The 21,745-nt window shown below is 28.4% G+C and overlaps 1 protein-coding gene and 1 long non-coding RNA gene across 5 annotated transcripts; both read left to right on the forward strand.

The window, feature by feature from the left end:
• Nucleotides 1-1,175: 1,175 nt before the first annotated feature.
• On the forward strand, nucleotides 1,176-19,938 carry LOC149878565 (M-phase phosphoprotein 6-like). Of its 4 annotated transcripts, none has more exons than XM_090072961.1 (7): nucleotides 1,176-1,237; nucleotides 7,531-7,675; nucleotides 10,979-11,091; nucleotides 17,899-17,992; nucleotides 18,089-18,183; nucleotides 18,663-18,837; nucleotides 18,909-19,938. In XM_090072961.1, the coding sequence occupies exons 2-6, from the start codon at nucleotides 7,601-7,603 to the stop codon at nucleotides 18,811-18,813; spliced, it is 528 nt and encodes a 175-aa protein (XP_089929087.1). In that variant the 5' UTR covers nucleotides 1,176-1,237; nucleotides 7,531-7,600; the 3' UTR covers nucleotides 18,814-18,837; nucleotides 18,909-19,938. The 4 variants fall into 4 exon arrangements, with proteins under 4 accessions (XP_089929087.1, XP_089929086.1, XP_089929084.1 ...); XM_090072960.1 differs by having other exon boundaries at nucleotides 18,663-18,814; XM_090072958.1 differs by lacking the exons at nucleotides 1,176-1,237; nucleotides 7,531-7,675; nucleotides 10,979-11,091; nucleotides 17,899-17,992 and having other exon boundaries at nucleotides 18,086-18,183; nucleotides 18,663-18,814.
• On the forward strand, nucleotides 1,832-7,081 carry LOC149878566 (uncharacterized). Its single transcript, XR_016447619.1, has 4 exons — nucleotides 1,832-2,394; nucleotides 3,188-3,345; nucleotides 3,435-3,545; nucleotides 5,771-7,081. It is a non-coding gene; the product is annotated as an uncharacterized LOC149878566 (long non-coding RNA).
• Nucleotides 19,939-21,745: the final 1,807 nt, after the last annotated feature.

Genomic DNA, 21,745 nt, shown 5'->3' on the forward strand with positions numbered 1-21,745 from the left:
CACCTCACAATTAATCGCGGTCTCCAAAACATTTTGCCTTCAATAAATAATGCTGGGAGCAGCGAATTGGAAGGCGGAAACTACTAGTGACGGAAGCCGGAATATTCTACCACCAAAAGGTTTTTGGGAAGCGGCCACCAATAGCTCTACTTCAAAAAAAGTTGGTCTTCCAGCATGTCACCTTACTATAGGGTTGGATAATCAACTTTGATAATTATTAACCTTGTTAACTAATCTGCTCATTTGAAACTAAAAATTTAAACTTACGTAGCCGGTGTAGCAAAAAAAAAATTTTTGCAGACAAAATTGTAAATCAGCATTTAAAATCAAGCTGTTATTATAAACATCAATGAAAAAATTTTTTACAAACTTTTTATTTAAAAACATTATTACGCAATAAAAAGTTTAAGAATCAGATACATAATACCCAGATATTATTAGACATCTAGTAAAAATGTAAGTGATAGGGACAGAAGAAAATCACGGTAAAAAAAGTGCGAAAAACACGATGTGCTTTGATAAAAATCCCAAAAAACACAGCACCGAAATGCCACATTCTTATAATTAATGCAATAAACAAAAACTGTGTGTTTAACTAAGATTTTATTTGAAAAATGAAAATTATTAAGACCTGAAGTTTAAATGAAAATTATTCACTCAGCTTTTTGAACTGAAGTCATCATCACGATAAGCACTAAATTTTCGTTGGTTAAGTTTGGACACTGCAGTGTATTAACAAGTGTATATCGGATTTAACGCTCCGCTTCTAATCTACCGAAGTACAGAGTACAGACAGATGTTAAATAGCAAGCTCAAATATATGTGGAATCAGAATGTCAGTGGCTTTACATTATCATTAGCCTCTTTAATAGCCAGTTTATAGACAGCAATTTCACTTGCTAAAATGCGTTTCCCATAATTGTAGTCCGGAATGCCATCAAGAATAGAGCAAGTTAGCTGATGAAAGTAATATCTTTATGAGATATATTAAAAATTATCCGTTGCTAACATTAAGACGGGATGAATAAAAGCTTTAAAAGTGAAAAATTGACTGAGAGGCGTAATAGCTTTTTTAAAAATAACAGAAAACTACGGTAATTCTAACAAAAATACGGATTTTTAAGAAACACACGGAAACATGGCATATGACGAAAAACGCGGAAAAAACGGCTTCCGTATTTTCATGTTTTTCGTCTGATCCTTATCATTGGGCCACATGACACGATTACCATTATACCTTGGTAAGCGAAAGATACTATGACCCACGATGAGGAAATTAAAATATGTTTTAATTATGCGAACTTTGTTGTTACGTCATGATAATATTAATTAACGTATCGTGTAAACTTATCTTATGTTGTTGTTTTCGTTTATTTCGCACGTGCTTCAAAAGTTTAAAAAATGCATGAAAGTAAAAGTAAGTTTGTAAGTTTTTTTGTTAAAATAATTATAAGATTGGAAAGTAATATTAAAAAATGTTAAAGCGAGACGTCATTGACATTGACTGAGGGAAGAAAGTAAATAAAAATTAAATAAAAATTAATTAACTTTTTTGTTATTGACGTTGCTAATCTGTTCTTAAAATATTAATCCTGCTGCTACTCGCCTTTTTATTTACAAAAGATAAAAATGAAGTTTAACTTGCTATTGTGTATCTTTATACTTAGTTTATTGCTAAATATTTGCTTACTTATATTTTTGAATTCATTTGTTATTAGTATTTTCATGGTACGATATAATGGTATTACACATAGTACTACTTATTGTACAATATAATATATAATAATTTCAATATATTTTACTAATATACCATGGTATATAAATAAATTTAAATTGATACATTATATTGTTTGGTATAATGTCATTTGATTATGTTTATTGGTATTATTTAACAATATTTTAAATGGTTTATTGTTATTATTTAATATTATTTTTATACTAAATATATATACTGTATTATTCACTACAGTTCATTTTTATACAACCATAAAGTTTATAAGCATATGCAGGCTCAGATTTTGTTTTTAAAATAAGCATATTTAAGCATATTCTTGAACCATTTAAATGATTAACAAAAAATAAATTTAAATTTAAAAAATAAGTTTTTTTAAATTTAACCATTTAAATCAACAAAATAAAACTTGTAAATTTTTATGTTTTACAAAGCAACGACTTCATGAATTTCTAATTTAAATATAGCTTAAGTTTGGTTTGACTTTTTTTTTTCCTTTTGAGAGTTAGAAGATATTAATAACAGGAATTTTTTATAGCTAAAAGAAAAAGTCATATGATTTTTTATGAAGATGAAAATGAGGCCTTGAGTTACATAAAACAAACTAGAACACACTGTTCGCTTTGTAGCATGGTTTGCACCCAAGGGATTTGGTAACACAGGTTTGAACCTTTTTTTGATTTATTTAATATCAACTTTATGATGCAAATGTTTGAGTTGTCAGAAAATTCTTTAACACAAACTTTTGAAAATAAGTGAAAATAGTTGGAAAGGTAAATGAAATACATTATAAATTGAAAGTTTATAATGTATTTTATTAAGAAGATCAAACGCAGTGATGAATTAGAAACTTTAAATGCCTTTTTCTCAGCTTTAAAATAATGTCTCTATCAATTACAATTAAGTTACAATTATTTTGCAGTTATTAATTTTGCTTCTCCTTAGGTAGGAAATTTGTGTATTTATTTTTTATCCAATTTAGCAGGTTGTTTTTTAAAATTAAATAGTTCATGGCAGACTTCAGACTTCAACCTCAGACTTCAAACTCTTTTTTAAATTTTCTATAAACCAGAATTACTTTCTTTGATGTAAAAACTTTGATGTAAATGAAAAAAGTGGCTTCAAAATATAATATTCCAATACATGTTAGTAAAAGTTATACTATAAGCTACTGCTCTAAATCGAACATTTAGAGCAGTAGCTTATAGTAGCAACAATGCAATGACAATTAAATATTGTTAATATTTAAATGTCATTGTATTGTCATACTTTATTTCAATTTCTTTGTATATGGTTTTTTGTAAAATGGTTCTACTTTACTAGAATTTACGAAGTTAATGTTTGAGTTAATAAGTGTTTACTGTAAATCCAATGTTTCTCATTGAAGTTTGGTTAACTTATTGTATCATTTTTGTATAAACGTTTTCAGTGTAAAGCAGACCGTGTCACATTTAGATATACATAGTGAAAATCACAAAGTTTTATGGGAAAATGAAGGATTTTATGCAGACGTGCCTTTCATGGTTTTAACACAGAAAGTTTTTGATTGTTCACATGGAACAGATCGCAATAATGCAAGAAAGAAAACATACAAGATTAAAACAAAAGCAAAGGTAAACTCCATTGTTTATAACATGAATTCCAAGTTATAGTTTTAATAAAAAATATTTACCTTACTAAAGTATTGCTTGAATAATTTTAGAAAACTGAACACTCTTGTCAAAAAAGTTATTTTAGTGTGCAAGACACAAAAAAATTCCAATGTCCAGCACAAGTTTCTATGAAGGAAATTATATATTTCAAAGATTATAAGGTAATTTCTAAACAATTTACTCTAATTGATATAAATTTTTACTACTGTAAGCATGAAACAAGCATTAATTATGAGTAATACTTATTCTATTTCATTTGTGCATTTGTACATCCATGTAGCAGGCATTAAAGCCCACATTTTTTGCCTTTCTCAATCTCTGACTCAAATAGTCAACTTATTAACTCACTTTCCAGACAACCCGAATCATCTTCCTTCTCTACTTGACTTATGTCTTGTTTCTGATCCTAGTCAGTGCTCAGTTTCTCCTGACTCACCCTTAGGTGCTTCTGATCACCGTTTGATCTCTTTAAATCTATTATCTCATTCTTCTTCATCATCTAAATCCCCCTATCATTGCACCCTGTTGACAAATGTGCTTCTTACATAACTTTGTGGATTCAGGCTGGCATGGAATCTTTTATTCCCAATCAACGATTCCAAGTCAAACCTCACTCTTCTCCTTGGTTTTCCTCACATTGTGCTGCTGCAATTGCCAACTGAAATCATTACTTCCATATCTATCAGCAAAACAATTCTCCAGAAAACAGACGTCTGTTTATTACTGCTAGAAACCATTGTAAAAAGGTTTTGTCTAACGCCAAAGCCTGCTATTCTCAGGTCATGAAATCTTGTATTTCATCACAAAAATTAGGCTCTTGTGACTTCTGGAGAATCTTTGTTAGTATCAATAATAAGGGCAAATCTGTAGTTCCACCTCTTTTGTATGGTTCAGATTTTGTCACCTCACCTAAAGACAAAGCTGAATTGTTTGCTAAGAATTTTTCATCAATATTGACTTGATTTCACTAGTTACGTTCTACCTGATATAGCCGTCAAACTGGTTGATCCATTGCTTGACATTCGTATCACTCCAGCTTCTGTATCTAAAGTGATTTCCTGCTTAGACTCTTCTACAGCTTGTGGCCCGGACAACATACCTGGTATAGTCTTCCAGAAGTGTTCTCCGGAGATGTCGTTGATACTTTGAAAACTATTTAACAAGTGCTTATCAGAGTCTTGTTTTCCAGCCTGCTTGAAAGCAGCATTTGTTATCCCTATTTTCAAAAATTCTGGAGAGCGATCTGATTTGTCCAACAACCGTCCCATTAGTCTTCTTCCTATCATAAGCAAAGTTTTTGAATCTTTATTTAACAAACACTTAATCTCTCGACTTGAATATAATAACTTACTTTCTGATCACCAATATGAATTTCGATCTTATTGTTCAGTTACAATTACAGCTGATTTGCTAACAGTAATAACCGATAGGTTTTATCATGCATTAGATAAAGGTGGAGAGGTTAAGGCTGTTGCTCTTGACATTTCTAAAACATTTGATAAAGTTTGGCATGCTGGTCTTCTCCATAAGCTTTCTTCTTACGGTGTGTCTGGTATCATCTTTAAGATTATTGAATCCTTCCTTTCCAATCGTAGTATAAAAGTTGTCCTCGATGGACAGCACTCTTCTTCTTATTCTGTTACTTCAGGGGTTCCTCAAGGTTCAATCCTTGGCCCTATACTCTTTTTAATTTACATTAACGATCTTCCAGACATTCTCATATCTAAGGTAGCATTGTTTACTGATGATACTACTATTTATTCTTGTCATGATAAGAAGCCAACACTCTCTGATTGCTTGGAGGGGGCATTTGAGCTTGAAAAGGATCTCACTTCTGCTACAGCATGGGGCTCACAGTGGCTGGTGAACTTTAATTCAGATAAAACTCAGTTTTTTTAGCCAATCATTATCGTAATAATTTAGATCTTCCTATATTTATGAACGGAAATGTACTCGATGAGTCATCTACCCTTTTCTTGAAACAATATCCAAGATTTTTTGATATGAATGAAAGAGCAAGTTGTTCAAATTTAAATAAGTTAATTTTATATTTATTTTCTGCTTTTATTTGGATGAATAAAGAATTTAATGAATTTAATAATACTAATTTATCCAATCTAGGGTTTATATTGCTGCTTTATGAAATCCTTCTAAACCAAATATTTTCATTATGTCTTTGTACAGTCGCTCTTATGTCTCGTCTAATCTGTTTTAACTAAATTTTGAATTAAAAAAAAAATGAGTCTCTATAAAACCAAAGATTCAAATGCAGGAACTTCATAAAGTTACCCCGGAGTTTCCCAAACATAATGTAGAAATTAAAATAGATTAGACGCAACAAAAGAGTGGATGTATTAATTTTTAATGACAATATTTTTTTTACTAGAGTATGACAGTTGATGCTACTTTTTATACTTGGATTAGCAATGTATATAAAAGTGGATTTAAATGCTTTATTGGTTGAAGATGCTGGTTTTAGAGGTGGTATTACTGTTTTTGACAACGTTTTACTTTTTTGATCTGCAGTATCCAGACGAATTGCAAGTAGTGTTTTCGTTACTTGAAAAAGTTTGTGGCATTCCAGAAACAATTAATTGTTCAATTGCAAATGATTTTTTTAGACAACTGAACGTTTAGTTAAATTTATAAATAATCAAGATGCAATATATTTTTTTTTTGATAGCATTTATTGTTTTCTATGGGGTTTTATTTGATTTTGACTTATTTTTATTTTAATAAATTATCTGGGTTATGTAATAAAAAATAAAAAAGTTAAATATTTTTAGTAAAAAGTATAATCATTCATTTTATAAAATTAGTGTTTTTTTTTATTTTAGTTTGTTTCTTTTAGGATAACAACTAAAAAAATATAAAGTTCCATTTTTCAAGTTTTAACTGATCACTCTTTATGTTATGCATCTTTTGTTGTGGTGGTTTATATTTTATTGATAGTTAATACATACATTTTCTTGATGCTATATATCTATATTTTGATTGCGTTTGCACTTGTACTTTATACGAGAATTAAAACATATATTAGTACATTAAGTAAACGTACAATAGTAGTTATATAATACAGTAAGGAAGTTTCACTCAATCCGCTGTCTTAAAATAAAGAAATACTCTCTATTATTCTTACAGGCATTTAATATTTTATTTCTTTATTAGAGGTAAGAGTGAGACATTCTTATTTTCTCTAGTAAAAGTATAAAAAATTAATAATTGTATGTTTGATGTTAGCTATAGGTGTCAACACCTCTGGACCAACCAATACCAAACTTGGCACAGGCACTAAGTAGGCCTGAGCGGTGGTTTTGACCAGGTTTGGGCCACCAGCGGCCCCTCCTAACCCTAACCCTGAGAAATCCGCGCGAAGAGACGGGTAATCCAGCTTGATTATATTAAGAAAATTATTACCTGTTAATTTCCTTGTTTTAAGGCAAGAATTTTGCTTAAAAATTCGTTCCTTATTTTAAAGGATACTTTTCTAATGTCATATTTCAACTGAGCAAATAACCAACAAATTTTAAAACAACACATGTTAACTTTTTTTTTCTTAATTCAAACACTTAATATTATACTGATTATAAAAAATAATAATGTAAGATGGTAGCTTGTTGCTATGGTAACCGATGAAAATAGCTGAAAAATACCAAAAAAAACTGGGTTTACTCTGTAAAAAAGGAAGGAAGAATTAGTAAAGAAGTGACAATGTAACTTAGCAAAACTGTTCTAAATGTGTACATTTTTAAAAAAAAAGTATAAATGATGAGTCTTAATAGATGAAACACAGTGTAAAGTGAAAAAAATTTGTTAAATGATTTTCTACTAACTTATCTATAATTTTTATTAATAATATTTTTATTTTATTAAAATTTATTTTTATTTAAAAAAACAATTTTTTAATATAGTTGTTTACGCGTTTTGTTGTTTCATTTATATAAACGCAATTTAACGTTCATTTAACCACCACCCATAATTTAGGTAAATATGTTGTTGTTATAAGTTTCTTGTTTGCGCCTTGATTGTCCAAAAATTCACGCAACGTTAATTAATATTAGCATGACGTAACAACAAAGTTCGCATAATTAAAACATATTTTAATTTCCTCATCGTGGGTCATAGTATCTTTCGCTTACCTTTTACCTTTAATTCGAAATTCCTGACGGCGCTGTCAGGGACAGAAACATTAACAAATTCTCACCTTGTATATAATATGGCAGCAATCAATAGAGGTTTAAACGATAGTGCATCTCGAAGATCTTTATCTAAAAATGTTTTACAAATGAAGGTAACTGGTAGTTTGTTTTGTAATACATACATACATACATACATACATACATACATACATACATACATACATACATACATACATACATACATACATACATACATACATACATACATACATACATACATACATACATACATACATACATACATACATACATACATACATACATACATACATACATACATACATACATACATACACACACACACATACACATACATACATACACACACATACATACATGCATGCATGCATGCATGCATGCATACATACTAGCCCTTTAAGTTATCTTATTTTCAACACAACTTAAGCTTGAAGACATTGATTTTAAACTTATTTATAATCATGATAAATCACATGACTTAGCTATTTATAAAATTAATTTGATGTCTGATTATCAACATTTCTTTTAAGATGATATATGATTAATCTTTTTAAGAAAATAGTAAAATTGAATATAATTTTACCTGTGGTCAAAACAGCAATAAAAATTTACACATTATAATATTAATAACTACTTCAAAATGTCATGTTTATTATTAAACCACAAAAGTTATAAATTACCTAACAGTATTTTCCTCAAAAAATTATTTCCTCAAATCAATTACAAATATCAGGCTTAAAATTTGTAAGTACTTATATCTTAAGCTTTAAAATATGGCAGTATAATGGAGGCATAAGGAGTGAATTACTTTTATGATTAAACAAAAAGAAGCCATAAAAGTAATATTTTGAATAAATTTGAATAAAGTTTCACTTGTATAGGTGCCATTTTCAGTTGTACAATTACTTGTTCTTGTTGTTTACCAGATTTCTTGGAGGTAAAATCCCCATCATTTATCAACTTTTTGATTAAAATTTTATTAAGTATCTCTTATATTTTCATTAATCTACAATCTTACTATAATGATAGTTTCAACTAAAAGAGTTATAGTTGGTTTAAGTGCAGTTGTTTCATGATAGCAAACCATGGTGATTAAATAAAAAATTGTCATACCAAGAGAAAAAAGGTCTAAAATTGTTGTAAATATAATCACAATCTGTCATTAATAAGAAAGATTCATCATGTTTTATTAACACAACATGTTTAAGCAATTATTGCTCTTTTGTGTTCACAAAGAAGCGTTAATTACCTATGCAGCTCTAAAAAGCATGATGCAGCTATGCATTAGAGTGATTAATAATTTAAACACATGATTCATTTATTTGTTTCCGTTATAAAAAATCAGATAGTTTAGTAAAATTGTTTAATCTTCAGAAAATTGAAGTAGTAAATAACTAAACTGGTTTTATATTTGATTTTTTTTTTTTTTTGTTTGAGCTTTATCCTAAGGCTTTTTGTTGATTTTTATGTGCAAAGAGTGCTTTAACACTAATAAGATGTTTTTTACAACTCAGATGTTTTTTTAAAAAAAAATTGACTTAAATATAAATGTTAGTCATAGTTACAGTTTATATTTTTTAAAACAAGTGCAGTGGGTAAAGTCACTCTTATAATTACGATCTTGTGATTGCCTATTTTTGATATCCTTTATATAAAGAATGGTAATATTATACAGATACATATTTGTAACCAAAAAGAAAAGAAAAAAAAAAAAAAAAGAAAGAAAAAAGCTTCTAAGTTTAACTATACATTTCCTATTTTAAAAAAAATACAATTTCTTTAATTTAGGTCAGGTTTTCAGTAATGTCTGATGCAATAAAATAGAATGAAATAAAGTTTACTTTGACAAAAATGCACATACATTTAAATGCTAAGAAAGAGTACTATATGAACATAACTGCATTATTAGCAAAAGTTGATCATTAAATTTGTGCTTGCCATGTTGAAGCAAAAAAGATATAGCAAATGGTTACATTTAAAATAAAATTAAAACTTTTGAAAAAAAAAAATCAGTTTGATCAAAATGCAATTAGCTCAAATTTTTTTAGGTTGCTTGTTGTTACTTTCCTTTATTATGGTATTTGTTTTTAAAGAAGGGTGAATTATAATGTACAATTTAACAGCAATTTTTCTAAATTAGTATGGTGACTGTTTGAATGGTCACAATCTTAAAAGTTGTATATATTGTTTTATTTTTTTTAACCATAAAAATCTTTTTTTTCTCTTTCACTTAGTGTAAAATTAAATCCACAAAAATTTACCTTTGCAAATTTTCTTTCCTAATTTTGATTAACAATGTCCAGTGTGGTATCAACTATTAAATTCAATATAACAAAAATAAATTGGCAATATCAAAACTTGGATGCATAAGTAAGGTAATTATCCAATTATTGGGTAATCAGTTGATTAGTTAACTGCTGGGTCATGGCTTTCTGCAAGTAAAAGTATAATAATCTTGATAAATTATAAATTCTTTCTCTTTGTTTCTCCATTTCAATTTAGTTTAACAAAATTATAAATCAACTTCTGTGTAAAATAAAGGTATCAAACTTTTATGGTTATGCTGGTTAATATAGGTAAAAATATTACCAGACTGTTTGGTAAGTTGTAAAAACATCTTATTCTAGGATTACTATCTTGTTTTTGATTAAATAAGGTTTTTAACTTTAAAAAAAAAATTGCAGTAGTAATACCCCATATGTTTACAGTGAATTTCCTGAAGATTTCTGTGATTGTGACCTAAATTTCAGGTAGTGTTCTTAGGGCAATTATAATTATATTTTCAGTAAAAACCCAAATTATATATCAGCAACTTTAAACTACTTCACAATTTGATGTAGTACTATACAATTTCAAAAAAAATTTCGCAATTTTTTTTGCAATTGTTTAGTACTCCATCAAAATCTTGCTTACAGAAAACATGTTAAATGACACAGGTTGGTTTTACATTTTTGCACTCCTACTGTCAAATGTTTTTTTCTTCTTACCCTCTGTCTGAATAAATGTACTTAAATAAGTGACTTCACTCAAATGTTACTTGTTAGGTACCAAAATTGATTTAAAAGAGTTTAAGTAATAGCATATGCATACATCTATGCAACATTTAAATCTGTGATAGACAAACTATTACCAGTGCAAATTCTCATTTCATTCTCTATCATAACTATCTATTTCAAATAGGCTCTATTGAGATTTTATTAACAAAACAATTGTTTTTTTTTCTTTGCAAGAAGAGATTACATTACTGTTACTGAATGAATTGGTAGATTTTTAAACAATTAAAGTACTTTTATCAGTTATTTGTTTCTAAAACAAATTAAGCATCATATTAATCATAAATAATCTGATGTTGTTAATAAATTTGTATTTAATCTATGGAACATTACTAAGTTAAAAAAGAAATTTTTTTCACCCAGTTCATGCAACGCAACCATGAAAGGTTTGAAGTTGATGATCAGTTAAATCAGCACAAACAAAATGATGAAACGCATTGGGTATTATCAAGCAGCTCTAACACTGGAAATAAAATGTATGGTTTTTACTAAGTACCTTAAATTTCTTTTTTTCATATCTTTAGATAATAAATATAGTTAAAAAAGTAAGCAGATTTCTTTTTTAAATTAAAAAAAGGTGCTTAAATGCTGCATCTAATTAAATCAGAATTGGTTCACAAAACCATAAGCCTACTTAAAGGTTAAGTTTTAGTCTTAAATGTTAGAGCTTTAACTATTTGTATGTGTATGTCTGTTTGTGTGTGTATAAATAATTTCAGTTCTTATTTCGATTCTTAAAATGCTTGTAAAAATATTTAGATATTTTAGATTAAAGTAACTAAAATACGTTAATTCAAGTTTAGTGTGTTTTTGTTTTAGACTCACAAGACTAAATATATTTCAGTTACTTTAATTTAAGATATCTATATAAACTTAACCGCAAAATTGATGCATCACTTATACATTTCAATTCACTTTAATTGTTGTCAATATTATCTTATATTTAGACAACCATATTAAGAATAGAACACATGAACACAATTATTTTGATAATAATAAAATTGACTTTGAGGATGGTTGAAAAAAAAACTAAAACCAAAAATATGGTTCGTTTAACAAAATAAAGTAAAATGATTATTATTGTTATGCACACTAATACAGCTTAAATTGAAACATTTTTGACTTATCAACAACTGGTGTTATCACCTATCAATGTTATTACAGCCTGACAGTACCGTGGCATACTTTTAATTAGGGATCTAACCACTTCTTGAGGGATATCTTCCCACGTCTAGGCTATTAGGTGGTGGATGTTGGCTTCTAACAAAGTGTCCCATTATGTCCCAAAGATGCTCTTTTGGGTTCATATCTGGACTGCAAGCTGGCCACTCCAAAACTTGAATATTAACATTAAGTATTCAGCAACAATATATGGTGTATATGTTCTAGCATTATCCTTCATAAGAAGGAATCCATCTCCGATATACAGTACAAAAGGTACTACAAAAGGTTCTAAAAAAGTTCTGTTTCTTCAGTGGTCTACAGATAATCAGCAACCAGTACCTGCTGCCCGAGGTGGTAAATTTAAAGCACTAAGTCTTCTTCTTATGGTATCTTGACTAATAGCAGTTCTATAAACCTCAGCAAGTTGTATTTGGAGACTTCGCATAGTAGTGAACCGATCTCTCAGTGTTCAAAGCAAAAAAAGTTGGCTCTCCATAGTATTGGTAGATCGTGGTCTGTCTTGGCCAAGTTGTCTAGCATGATGATTGGTCACTGAAACCTTTGTAGAATCCAGCTATTGTATGAGACACTCCAAATCTTCTACTAAGTTCACGATTTGTTAATCCTTGATTGGACAAAAGTACCAATTGCAACACATTGATCATGGCTTAAATTTTGTCTAGAACGGTGCATTGCGAACAGATGTGTTGCTCAAATGACAGTTATCTTTTCTACTGTTAAAACAATTTAAAACCAACACATATTTTTCTTTTAGAAGTGGGGTTTAATTACAGCAAAACATGCTACCTATGAAAAGCTGCTATAATTTCAAAATTTCAAAAAAATAATAAAAATAAAATGGAATAAAACCTACAAAAGGTGTAACAAACACTAATATCATCTTTTTAATTGAAAAATCAGGTAAATACATAATCCTTTCCAAAATAATTCAGATTTTATAAGTGGTGCATTAGTTTTGCAGTTAAGTGTATTTTGACATGCACTTTAGGCTCTAGTTTGTTGTGAATTCTGCTCTATACTCAACTATATTTAGAAAATATCCTTTCTATTGAGCCAGATATAATTTTCCAACAGACTTTCCTTTCTTGGAAAATTTGGAAAATTATGTGTTTTTGCTTTATTTAGTTCAATTACCACCAATCTTTAGCTGATATAGGTTTTATATTTTCAAATTTGAACAGTTACAAACAAATAACAATTACAAAAGAGGAATTTTTCAAATGGTATGCTAAATACCCTGGCATAGGAATTAAATGCTTATATCTTTATTGTAATTAATTCTGGTATCTTCAATAGCTTCTTTAGCTAAGTATGTAAGATAATCAGTTATTATTTTGCAATTCCCAGCGTCTGTTGCAAAAATGAGATATGGCTTGCTTCCATTGTGGATGCTGCAAGCTATAATAGCATCATTACTCACAGGACTCCATCTTGTATCTGTGTTGTTGTATGGTTAGTTAACTTTAAATTGCTTAAATTACTGTCATTTATTTGTAGCAGAAGATCAGATGAAACACTTTCTCTTGTTGGAAGTTTATATCCAGGTCTTAGCCATTCCATCAATTTTATAAATTCATTATTCTCAAGGGAATTGAGAGAGATAATTGCTGAGAAAAAAAACCTTGCTACTTGTAAATTTAATTCATTCTTTTGTTCCAAAGTTGTTTTTGTGACAAATAATGACTTGTTTGTTTGCATTTTATGTCTTTTAGTGTTGCGTTTACAAATGAAAAAGTATTTCTTATATATCACTCTGATTGCTACAAACTAATATTGAAGATGTTTGCTTAATTACTGATGTGGAATGTTACTTCTTTTTATTTTGGGTTTCTCTAAATGATGTTTCACTCATTCTACAGTAGTTTCCAAAAGTTTAGACGCACTAATTTTTTTTCTTAGTATTTAAAATATGTTTTACTAATAACTCAATAAAGAAAAAAGATTTTAGTTTAAGGTTATTTATTTTTTATTAGTAAATTTTTTAAGGATATTATATTTAAAAAAAAAAAAAATTTTAAGATACATAAAACATTAAAGATAGATCAGTAAAATGTTATGGTAATATACAAAAGCAAATATTTAAAATGTTCAAAACTTTAGATGCACCTTAAGTTAAATCAAAAATAATAATAATATTTAGTGTCCTCCTTAAGCCTTAATAAACCTTAAGACTCTTCTTCAAATACTCAACTAAGCGGTTGCACGTCTGAACTGGTACTCTATACCAGGTCTCCTTAACCAATTCTTTGAGCTGTTCTAAACTCATGATTTGAACTTTTGCCAATTTGTGGTCTATCCATGCCCAGATGTTCTCTATAGGGTTCAAATCAGGTGAGTATGGTGGCCAAGGCATTGCAACAATATTGTTTTCTTCAAACCATCACTTTGTTTAACATGCAGTATGAGCTGTAGCGCCATCTAACTGAAACTTCCAATCTTCGTTTCTAAGCTCAAGATTGTAGGAATGAAGTTGTTTTCCAGGATATTTACATACAATCTAGAGTTGATTCTACCGGAATATATTTGGCACATACCAGTACCTTTATAATTAAAACATGACCAGGTGCCAATAGAGCCTCCATCTTTTTGTGATGTTGGTCTAATATAGCTCAAGTGGTACTTTTCATGAGCCATTCTTTTAACTGTAATATTAAATTTACGGTTAACAAGCTCAAAATTACTTTCATCACTCCAAATAACTTTTTTCCATTTTTCAATTGTCCAATACCTTATTTCACAACATCATTTGAGTCTTCTTTGATTATTATATGGCCTCAGCAATGGTTTTTTCAAAACAGAACAAACCCTACTTTTGTATTTGTTCAAAATTCTACGAACAGTGCTTTTTGAAATTGACATATTTTGGCTTGTATTGAATTGAGTGGTGATTTCTTTGTAAGCTAGTCTAGGATCTTTTCAAACTAATCTAAAAATGACACTATTGTCTTGTTTAGTTGCTAAAGGTCTGCCAGACCTTTGACTTTTCTCTGGCACCATGAAAATACTCATAATTTATCTTGATGGTTCTGATGCATTTTTCTAAAATTCCAAGTATTTTGTAATTTTTTTTTCTTTTTTTCTTTTTTATTTAATATCCTTATAAAAAGTTTAGTAATAAATAAAAAATATCTCTAAATTAAAATCTTTTTTATTTTAAGTTGTTAATAAAAAAATTTTAAATACTAAAAAAGTAATGAGTGAGTCTAAACTTTTGAAACTCTTGCATTTTCCTAGTAAGAATGGGTTTTAAAAACCAAATAACCTAGAGTTTTGGGGTATTTTTTATTTAAAAAGCCCAGGTTTTTTTCCAACTTTGATTTAAGTGCAATAAATGTATATGGTGTATCCAGTTAAAAAATAGGCATTGGCTGTTCTATCTATTTTTTTTTATATATATTCTAAGAAGTTATTTACAGTTATTTTCTTTCCCATCTTTAAAGCAATTAAAAGTTTATTAGTGTTTCAATAAATCAACTTTCTTTTCTTTTTTCTTTTTTATTGTAGTTAGATCAGACAGATATTAATATATTTTCCTATTTACTGTAAAAGATTCTTTTACATACTGAACATGGTGTGGTCATATAAAAAGTATTTTTCTATTTTCTGCAACATGGGTGATTTTCATTTATACCTTCATCCCCTTGAAGGAACATAGCAAGTGACGTATGCACAATACATCTGTTGTATTTTAGATGTCAGCATTCTGAATAAGGTTTGGGTACCTCACGTTAACTATACTTTGTACTCAAACAGTCTATATGATTGGTTGAATAAATTTAAAGGTCTAAGTGGCATAAGAGTTGCATTTGTTCATTGATTCTCAACCAGAACTTTAAAGGCAGTACTATTACACAATGGCAATATAAAGCCATCTATTCTGATAGTACTCACTGCTAAGTTCATTGGTTTGCTAATGTCTATGCAAGGCAGATTTACAAAATATTACTGCTTCCTTTCTTTTGTGGAAGTCAGGGTGGTGATAACCATTATGCAACTTGTGAGTGGCCTTTAAGGCCAATTTTTTGAATCTGGAAAAGGTAGCATGAAATTCAATTTCTTTTGGTGAACTTTCCCTCCACATTTACACATCAAGTTAACTTAGCTTAAGAATTTGTAAAAAGAATGTTTAAAACCAAATCAAAAAGGTTTCAGCTCCTGGTTTCCATGTTTCTAATGATCAATTTAATGCTACATTTAAAGGATTTTTACTGTTAAATGTTTTATAAAACTTGTATATTGTATACATACTGCTAAGAGTTTAATAGATTGTTCACAAATTAAGTATGAGAGATGATTTGTGTTCTACCCATCTTTATTCTTATTACTGAATATTTAAAAATTTAGCAAAACTTTATTAGACACCTTTGCAGAAATCCAACACCACTCAGCCCATCCAATCATTGATTTGTAATCTGAAGGAAAAACTGATCTTAAAGAAGTTAGTTAAATACATGACAATGAAAAAAAACTTTTTTTTGTTAACTAATGTAGTTAAATTATGAAAAATTGAAATGTTAATATTTTGCAATCTTAAAAGTTGACTTTCTTATTGACTTTTAACTTTTCAAAACCATTCAAAAGTTTAACAACTTTAGATATTTGTAAACATTTGCTCTTTTTCATATGTTTTTCTGTCAAGTCCCTAAATTATCATTTATTATTTTTATTGTCTCCATCTTAATGTTTCTCTGTATGCATCAAGGTACCTTGATAGTTATGTGTATAATTGTAAAATTGGATTCCTATTTACAGGCTGTCAAATTGTCACTTTTTTTTTTTATTGGTCTTTTTTGTTAAGTCTTTTTTTTTTTCTTTCAATTTTTTCAATTTTAAAAATTGAAAAAATTGAAAGAAAAAAAATTATATAACAGAAAAGATCAATAAAAAAAGAATGAAAAAAATGACAACTTGACATCCTGTATTTATTAATCTTCAAAAATTATTTGTTGCTACTACTTGTAATGCCTTATAGTATTATTTGTAAATATATAATACCCTTACATTATACCCTTACATTATACCCTTATATCATATGTATACATATATATATATGTAATGTAAACCCTTTTATTATTTATAAATAAAAACTCTTATAGCTAATAATAGTCCAAAGAAAAGATGTTTCTTTTAACACACAGAAAAGTCTTCTTTTAACGGTTTTTAAAATTGATTTTTAATTAAGAGAATAACTTCACACCTTCACTAATACTGTAATCTAGCTATACGTTATGATCTTTTAGGTGCAAAAAATATAGATTTTTTTAAAATACATAGGTTTTCTGTAATGAAAAACTTTTAATTCTTGTGATTTCTATAAAAAAAGAATTTGTTTGAAGCTTTTTTTTTTTTTTTTTTTTTTTTTTTTATGGCTTACAAATAGTTCTTGTTTGAAATAAAAAATTGAAAATTTTGCTTTGTGAAAGTTTACATCTATTGTAAAGGCTTAGTTTTAATTGATTGAAACGTTTTTCTTTTGGAACAAATGAAAATAAAATGAATGCCAGTGGTTAGTTGTAACATAATAGATATGTGTTAGTTGGGTTTAATTTTTTTTTTTTTTTCAGCTAATCGTAAGAAATTTATACAAGACAATAAATTCTGTCATAAAAAATACTTGTGTTTTTTTCCAATATAAAACTAGATTTTAAATTGGATAAGCAAGATTATGCATAGTTCCCTATAGCAAATGGGGCTGATTTATTTCAACTTAGATATAAATAAGGTTATACATAGTTTCCTATAACAAAATTACATTTTGTTATAGTAAACTACGTATGACCTGAAAGTAATTTTTTTCTTTTTTTAAAACTTTATGTAATTCTTTAAAACTTCTGTTGTTGTTAAAGGAAGTTTCAATTTAGATTTTCAAAAAAAAAATAAAAATATTCATGTGGTTTTAAATGGAATGAAAAATGTCTGGATTTGGACGTTTTTTCATGAGAATTAACTTTATTAAATTACTGTATTGATAATTCTTTTGATGAAAAGATTTTATATTTTTATGGGGGTTTTTTTAAGTATTTTTTTACTGATTTATTTTAATTTATGTGATTATCTAAGTCATACATTATTAGAGTTTTTCTGTTAATTTATTTTAGGGAAAATTTTGAGTTTGGTGTAGGGTATGTACTATGTGAAGAATTATTACCTATTGGAAGAATGTCTTTTATGAATTACAATCCTCTAGTGCAGGTAGGCGTTTTTTTTTTTTCTTTTTTTTTAAACTTTTGATAAAACATCTCGATATTCGTAATGAGTCAATTCTCAAAGTTATCTCTACTTTTTAAGAAAGTTCACCAAGAAATCGTGTCGAGGGTAAATCTGCGACATTCCGGTGACAGGGAAGATTTTGATCAAATTTCAGAACATGAAATGGCTGAGAGGTAAATCTTTTAAAATACAATTTTCAGACAGGTGCAGACGATTTTTTTTTTATTACATTCTATTGCATGCTTTCAATTCCTTGACAATGGTTTTTTTTTTACACGAGTTTCACATCGAAGTTCCTATTTCTGTTTTTTTGTTTGTTTTTTTTTTTGTTTTTTTTGTTTTTGAACGTATTGAATCAAAACAATTTGAGAATTTCGTGAAGAAACGCTTTTTGATGTACTTTTTATGTTCTTTATTTCGTTGATCTTTACATTTCTTTGACTTTATGCTAATCATTTTTTATTTTTATTGTTATATTTTCTGTATTTTTCTTGTATGTAACAGTATCCCTATTGTTTACGGAATTTTTCTGCGGCATATTTTTTTTTATAAAAGGAAACATCTGTGCGAAAATTAGGATCAAATTCATATCGCTTTTTTATGGATTCTTTTCTTTAAACGAATAATGTTAATTGCCGCTCTTACTTTTCAGGTACGAGAGTCTGGTTGGTACAATAGGAAAAAAGTTTCAAAAATCCAAACGAAAGTTCATCAGTGAGGACAGTTCTGATAGCGAGTTAGAAGACGAAAACTCTTTAGCAAACAGAGCGAAGCGAGGATTTATAAGACCAAAAGTGGATTAATGTATAAAGATTTTAGTTAAAAAAGTAATAATTTTACTAATTAGGGGTGATTTTTTTTTTTACATGATCGTTTATTAAAAACATTTGTGTTTTAGGATGGCTTGTGAACCAAACAGTCTTGCAAACTTATACCAAGATCAAGAGGAAGTCGCGAAAAGATTTTCTAGTTTAGTGTATAATGTTGTAAGCACCGTCAACTTTAAAAGAACCGATTTTAAACTTCATGACTTGCATTTATGCGAAGCATATTGTTTACTTTGGCAAAACGCTCTTACTGGGGAGGTTGACGGCAGGATGTTTGGTGTTCAGTTGAAAATAGGAGCTTTTGCGGCTCTTTTCGTCGATTTGTGTGCAGAAAACCTTATTGAATTATATAAACAAAGAGATGACCACGAACCTGAATTTCGTTTAATTGAAAAAAATTTAAATAAAAATATTTCTGTCTTTCTTAAAATAACTATATTTGATGCGATGAAGAGCGCAAAGCTACATGGGAAATTGCGTGAAACCATATTATGGAAATGGTTGATTCGTGCTGTCGATGCTGATTGCGTGGAATTAACTTTTGAAAGTTTAGTAGCTCGTGGCATTTTAGATGAAAAGTCAAGTGGGGTATTTGGTATTTTTAAGCGCTTTCCCACCATTAATCCCGAACCAGAGCTAAAGTTGGAAAAATTGATACAGAGCATTTCATTTGGATTCACTTCTCCGGACAGTTATATGTTAGCATTGCTCGTCCTGGCAAGAGAGTCTGATCGCATCTTTTTGTGCAAAGATCCTATTTTAAGCAAACACTTTTCACCAAATGAGTATGAATCAGCGAAGAAAAATTTGGATAAAATACTTTCTTCGCATTTCAAGTTAGACTTCGAGTGAATTAAGGATAAACTATTTCGAGGCATTTAAGTAGTAGTTTTTTAATTTTGTTTGCATCATTAGTTTAAAACATACGAAATTTTTTCCGGCATCCACGCCGAATTTTCCGATGCAATATTAAGAAAAATTGTAATTTACTGGTTTCGTCTTAAATCTTTTTGATTTTGTTTTGGATAAAGTTGAATTTCGAAAATTAAGTTATTGTTATCATATTTACTTAGTACGGCATAATATTTCTTTTGGTGTGAAGTTTCAATTTTATTCTTGTCAGCCAATCAGCTCTAAATTTTATTCTTGTCAGCCAATCAGCTCTAAATTTTTTGCTTAGCTTTTGAGCATCGAGAGTTTTGCTTTCCTTTTCGTACTTCGGTTCTTATAGCGATTTTGGCAAAATGTTTATAATATATTTTAGGATGGTTGTGAGCCAGGTGTTGGGTTTATAGCAAGCCAGGTTTTTGGATATGGCATTTTTGAATTTATGAAAAATTCACTGCAAGACTGAGAAAGAGATCGATCAGCTATGGTCTAAGTTCAGAATTTGTTGCTAAGGTATTGCACTGGTATAGTTGAGAACTGCGAGCGATGTTAAGTAGCCATAACCAAATATTTAAAATAAAATAAACAACTGATATTTAATGCAAACAATGAGAAATATGTAAAAAGTCAGGTTATAAAGGAATTTAAGCACAAACTTCTTTTTCTAAGGATTTAATGTTTTGTTTTGTTTTTTTCCTTTTAAGGAATTCTTTTCAATTTGCGTTCCAAATATTTCAAGCTGATTTTGTATGAAACTTTTTCTCGCGCTCCCATTATCTTTGCTTTAAGAAACCACATTAATTTTTAACATGCAAGGGAGGCGGTCAGGAGGAAAAAAAATTAATAAATTTTGCATAAAATAAGAAAACAATATTTTATTTTTTGAAAATCTAATGTTTTTGAAGAGCTTTGGACCGTTAGACAGGATGGGCTTTATCCTATGTTTATAAGCTCTGCATATTTCAAACAGATTTATCAAAATAAGCGTTAGATTTTTTAAAATAATTTTAACTAAGTTTCTTTTTGAAATTTGAGCGATATAGGTCGAAGGTTTCGTTGCATAAACAGAATTTTCGCGTGAGCCTCATTAAGTCTTTTGTTTAAAAGGATTTAAAAACCTGTAAATTGTAACACCTCAATTTTGCCTGGAGGTTTTTTTACGACATGAAAATTAATATAATTTTAAAAAGTTTTAAATTAAGTTTTTTTAAATTATAAAATTATAATTTTCAATAAAATTTTTTCTTGGAAGAAGGTATCGGCAAATCTTTTAATTTAATAGCACAATATGTTATTAGTGATTTTTTTGTTTGTTTGTTTGTTTTTTAAATGTATTCTTTTTAATCTACTTTTTAAGTAAATCTTTTTTTTTATATTGAACTTTTAATTTTATAATTAAATTGAAATTTTTAAAGATGTTATTATTGAATTTATTTCATTTTTTTTTGAATAGTCGCTTAACATGTGTCAAAAAAAAGACCTTCGTTTAGTTTTCGATAAAGTCAAAAAAAAAATTTCTTAATTTCCATTTGTTAAATTTGAGAAAAGCTTTCATGACGTACATATGACATACGGGATGTATGTGATTATTACGAAATAAAAACCTTTAAAAAGAAAACAATTTGTTCAATTGATTACTTTATTCAAACTCAGATTTAAAATCTATAAATTAAAAAATATCAAAATGTCCGATAAAATGTATATAAAAAAAATTTAAAAGCTTAAATCAAAAAGATCAAAAAAGAATATTCGCTGTTTTTATACAACTTTAAGAAAACTAACTTACCGCAATGGCTTTCTGATAACATTTTTCGCTTATGGTACTTGAAGCCGAAAAAATAACTCTCTGAACGAACTCTAGTTACCAAACTGATGGCATATTTCTCCATTAAACGAATTAAAATTGAAGTTCAATAAAATTTAAAACGTCACCAACTACGACATCTGGCTTAATTGTCGGCAATATTGACTACTATATAATACTGATGAGGTCTCCAAAGCTTCAGAATGAAGAATTTCT

Source organism: Hydra viridissima, unplaced genomic scaffold (assembly GCF_058129835.1).
Source record: "Hydra viridissima isolate aposymbiotic clone 2 unplaced genomic scaffold, HvirCarnegie_v1 scaffold_15, whole genome shotgun sequence".
Lineage (NCBI taxonomy): Eukaryota > Metazoa > Cnidaria > Hydrozoa > Anthoathecata > Hydridae > Hydra > Hydra viridissima.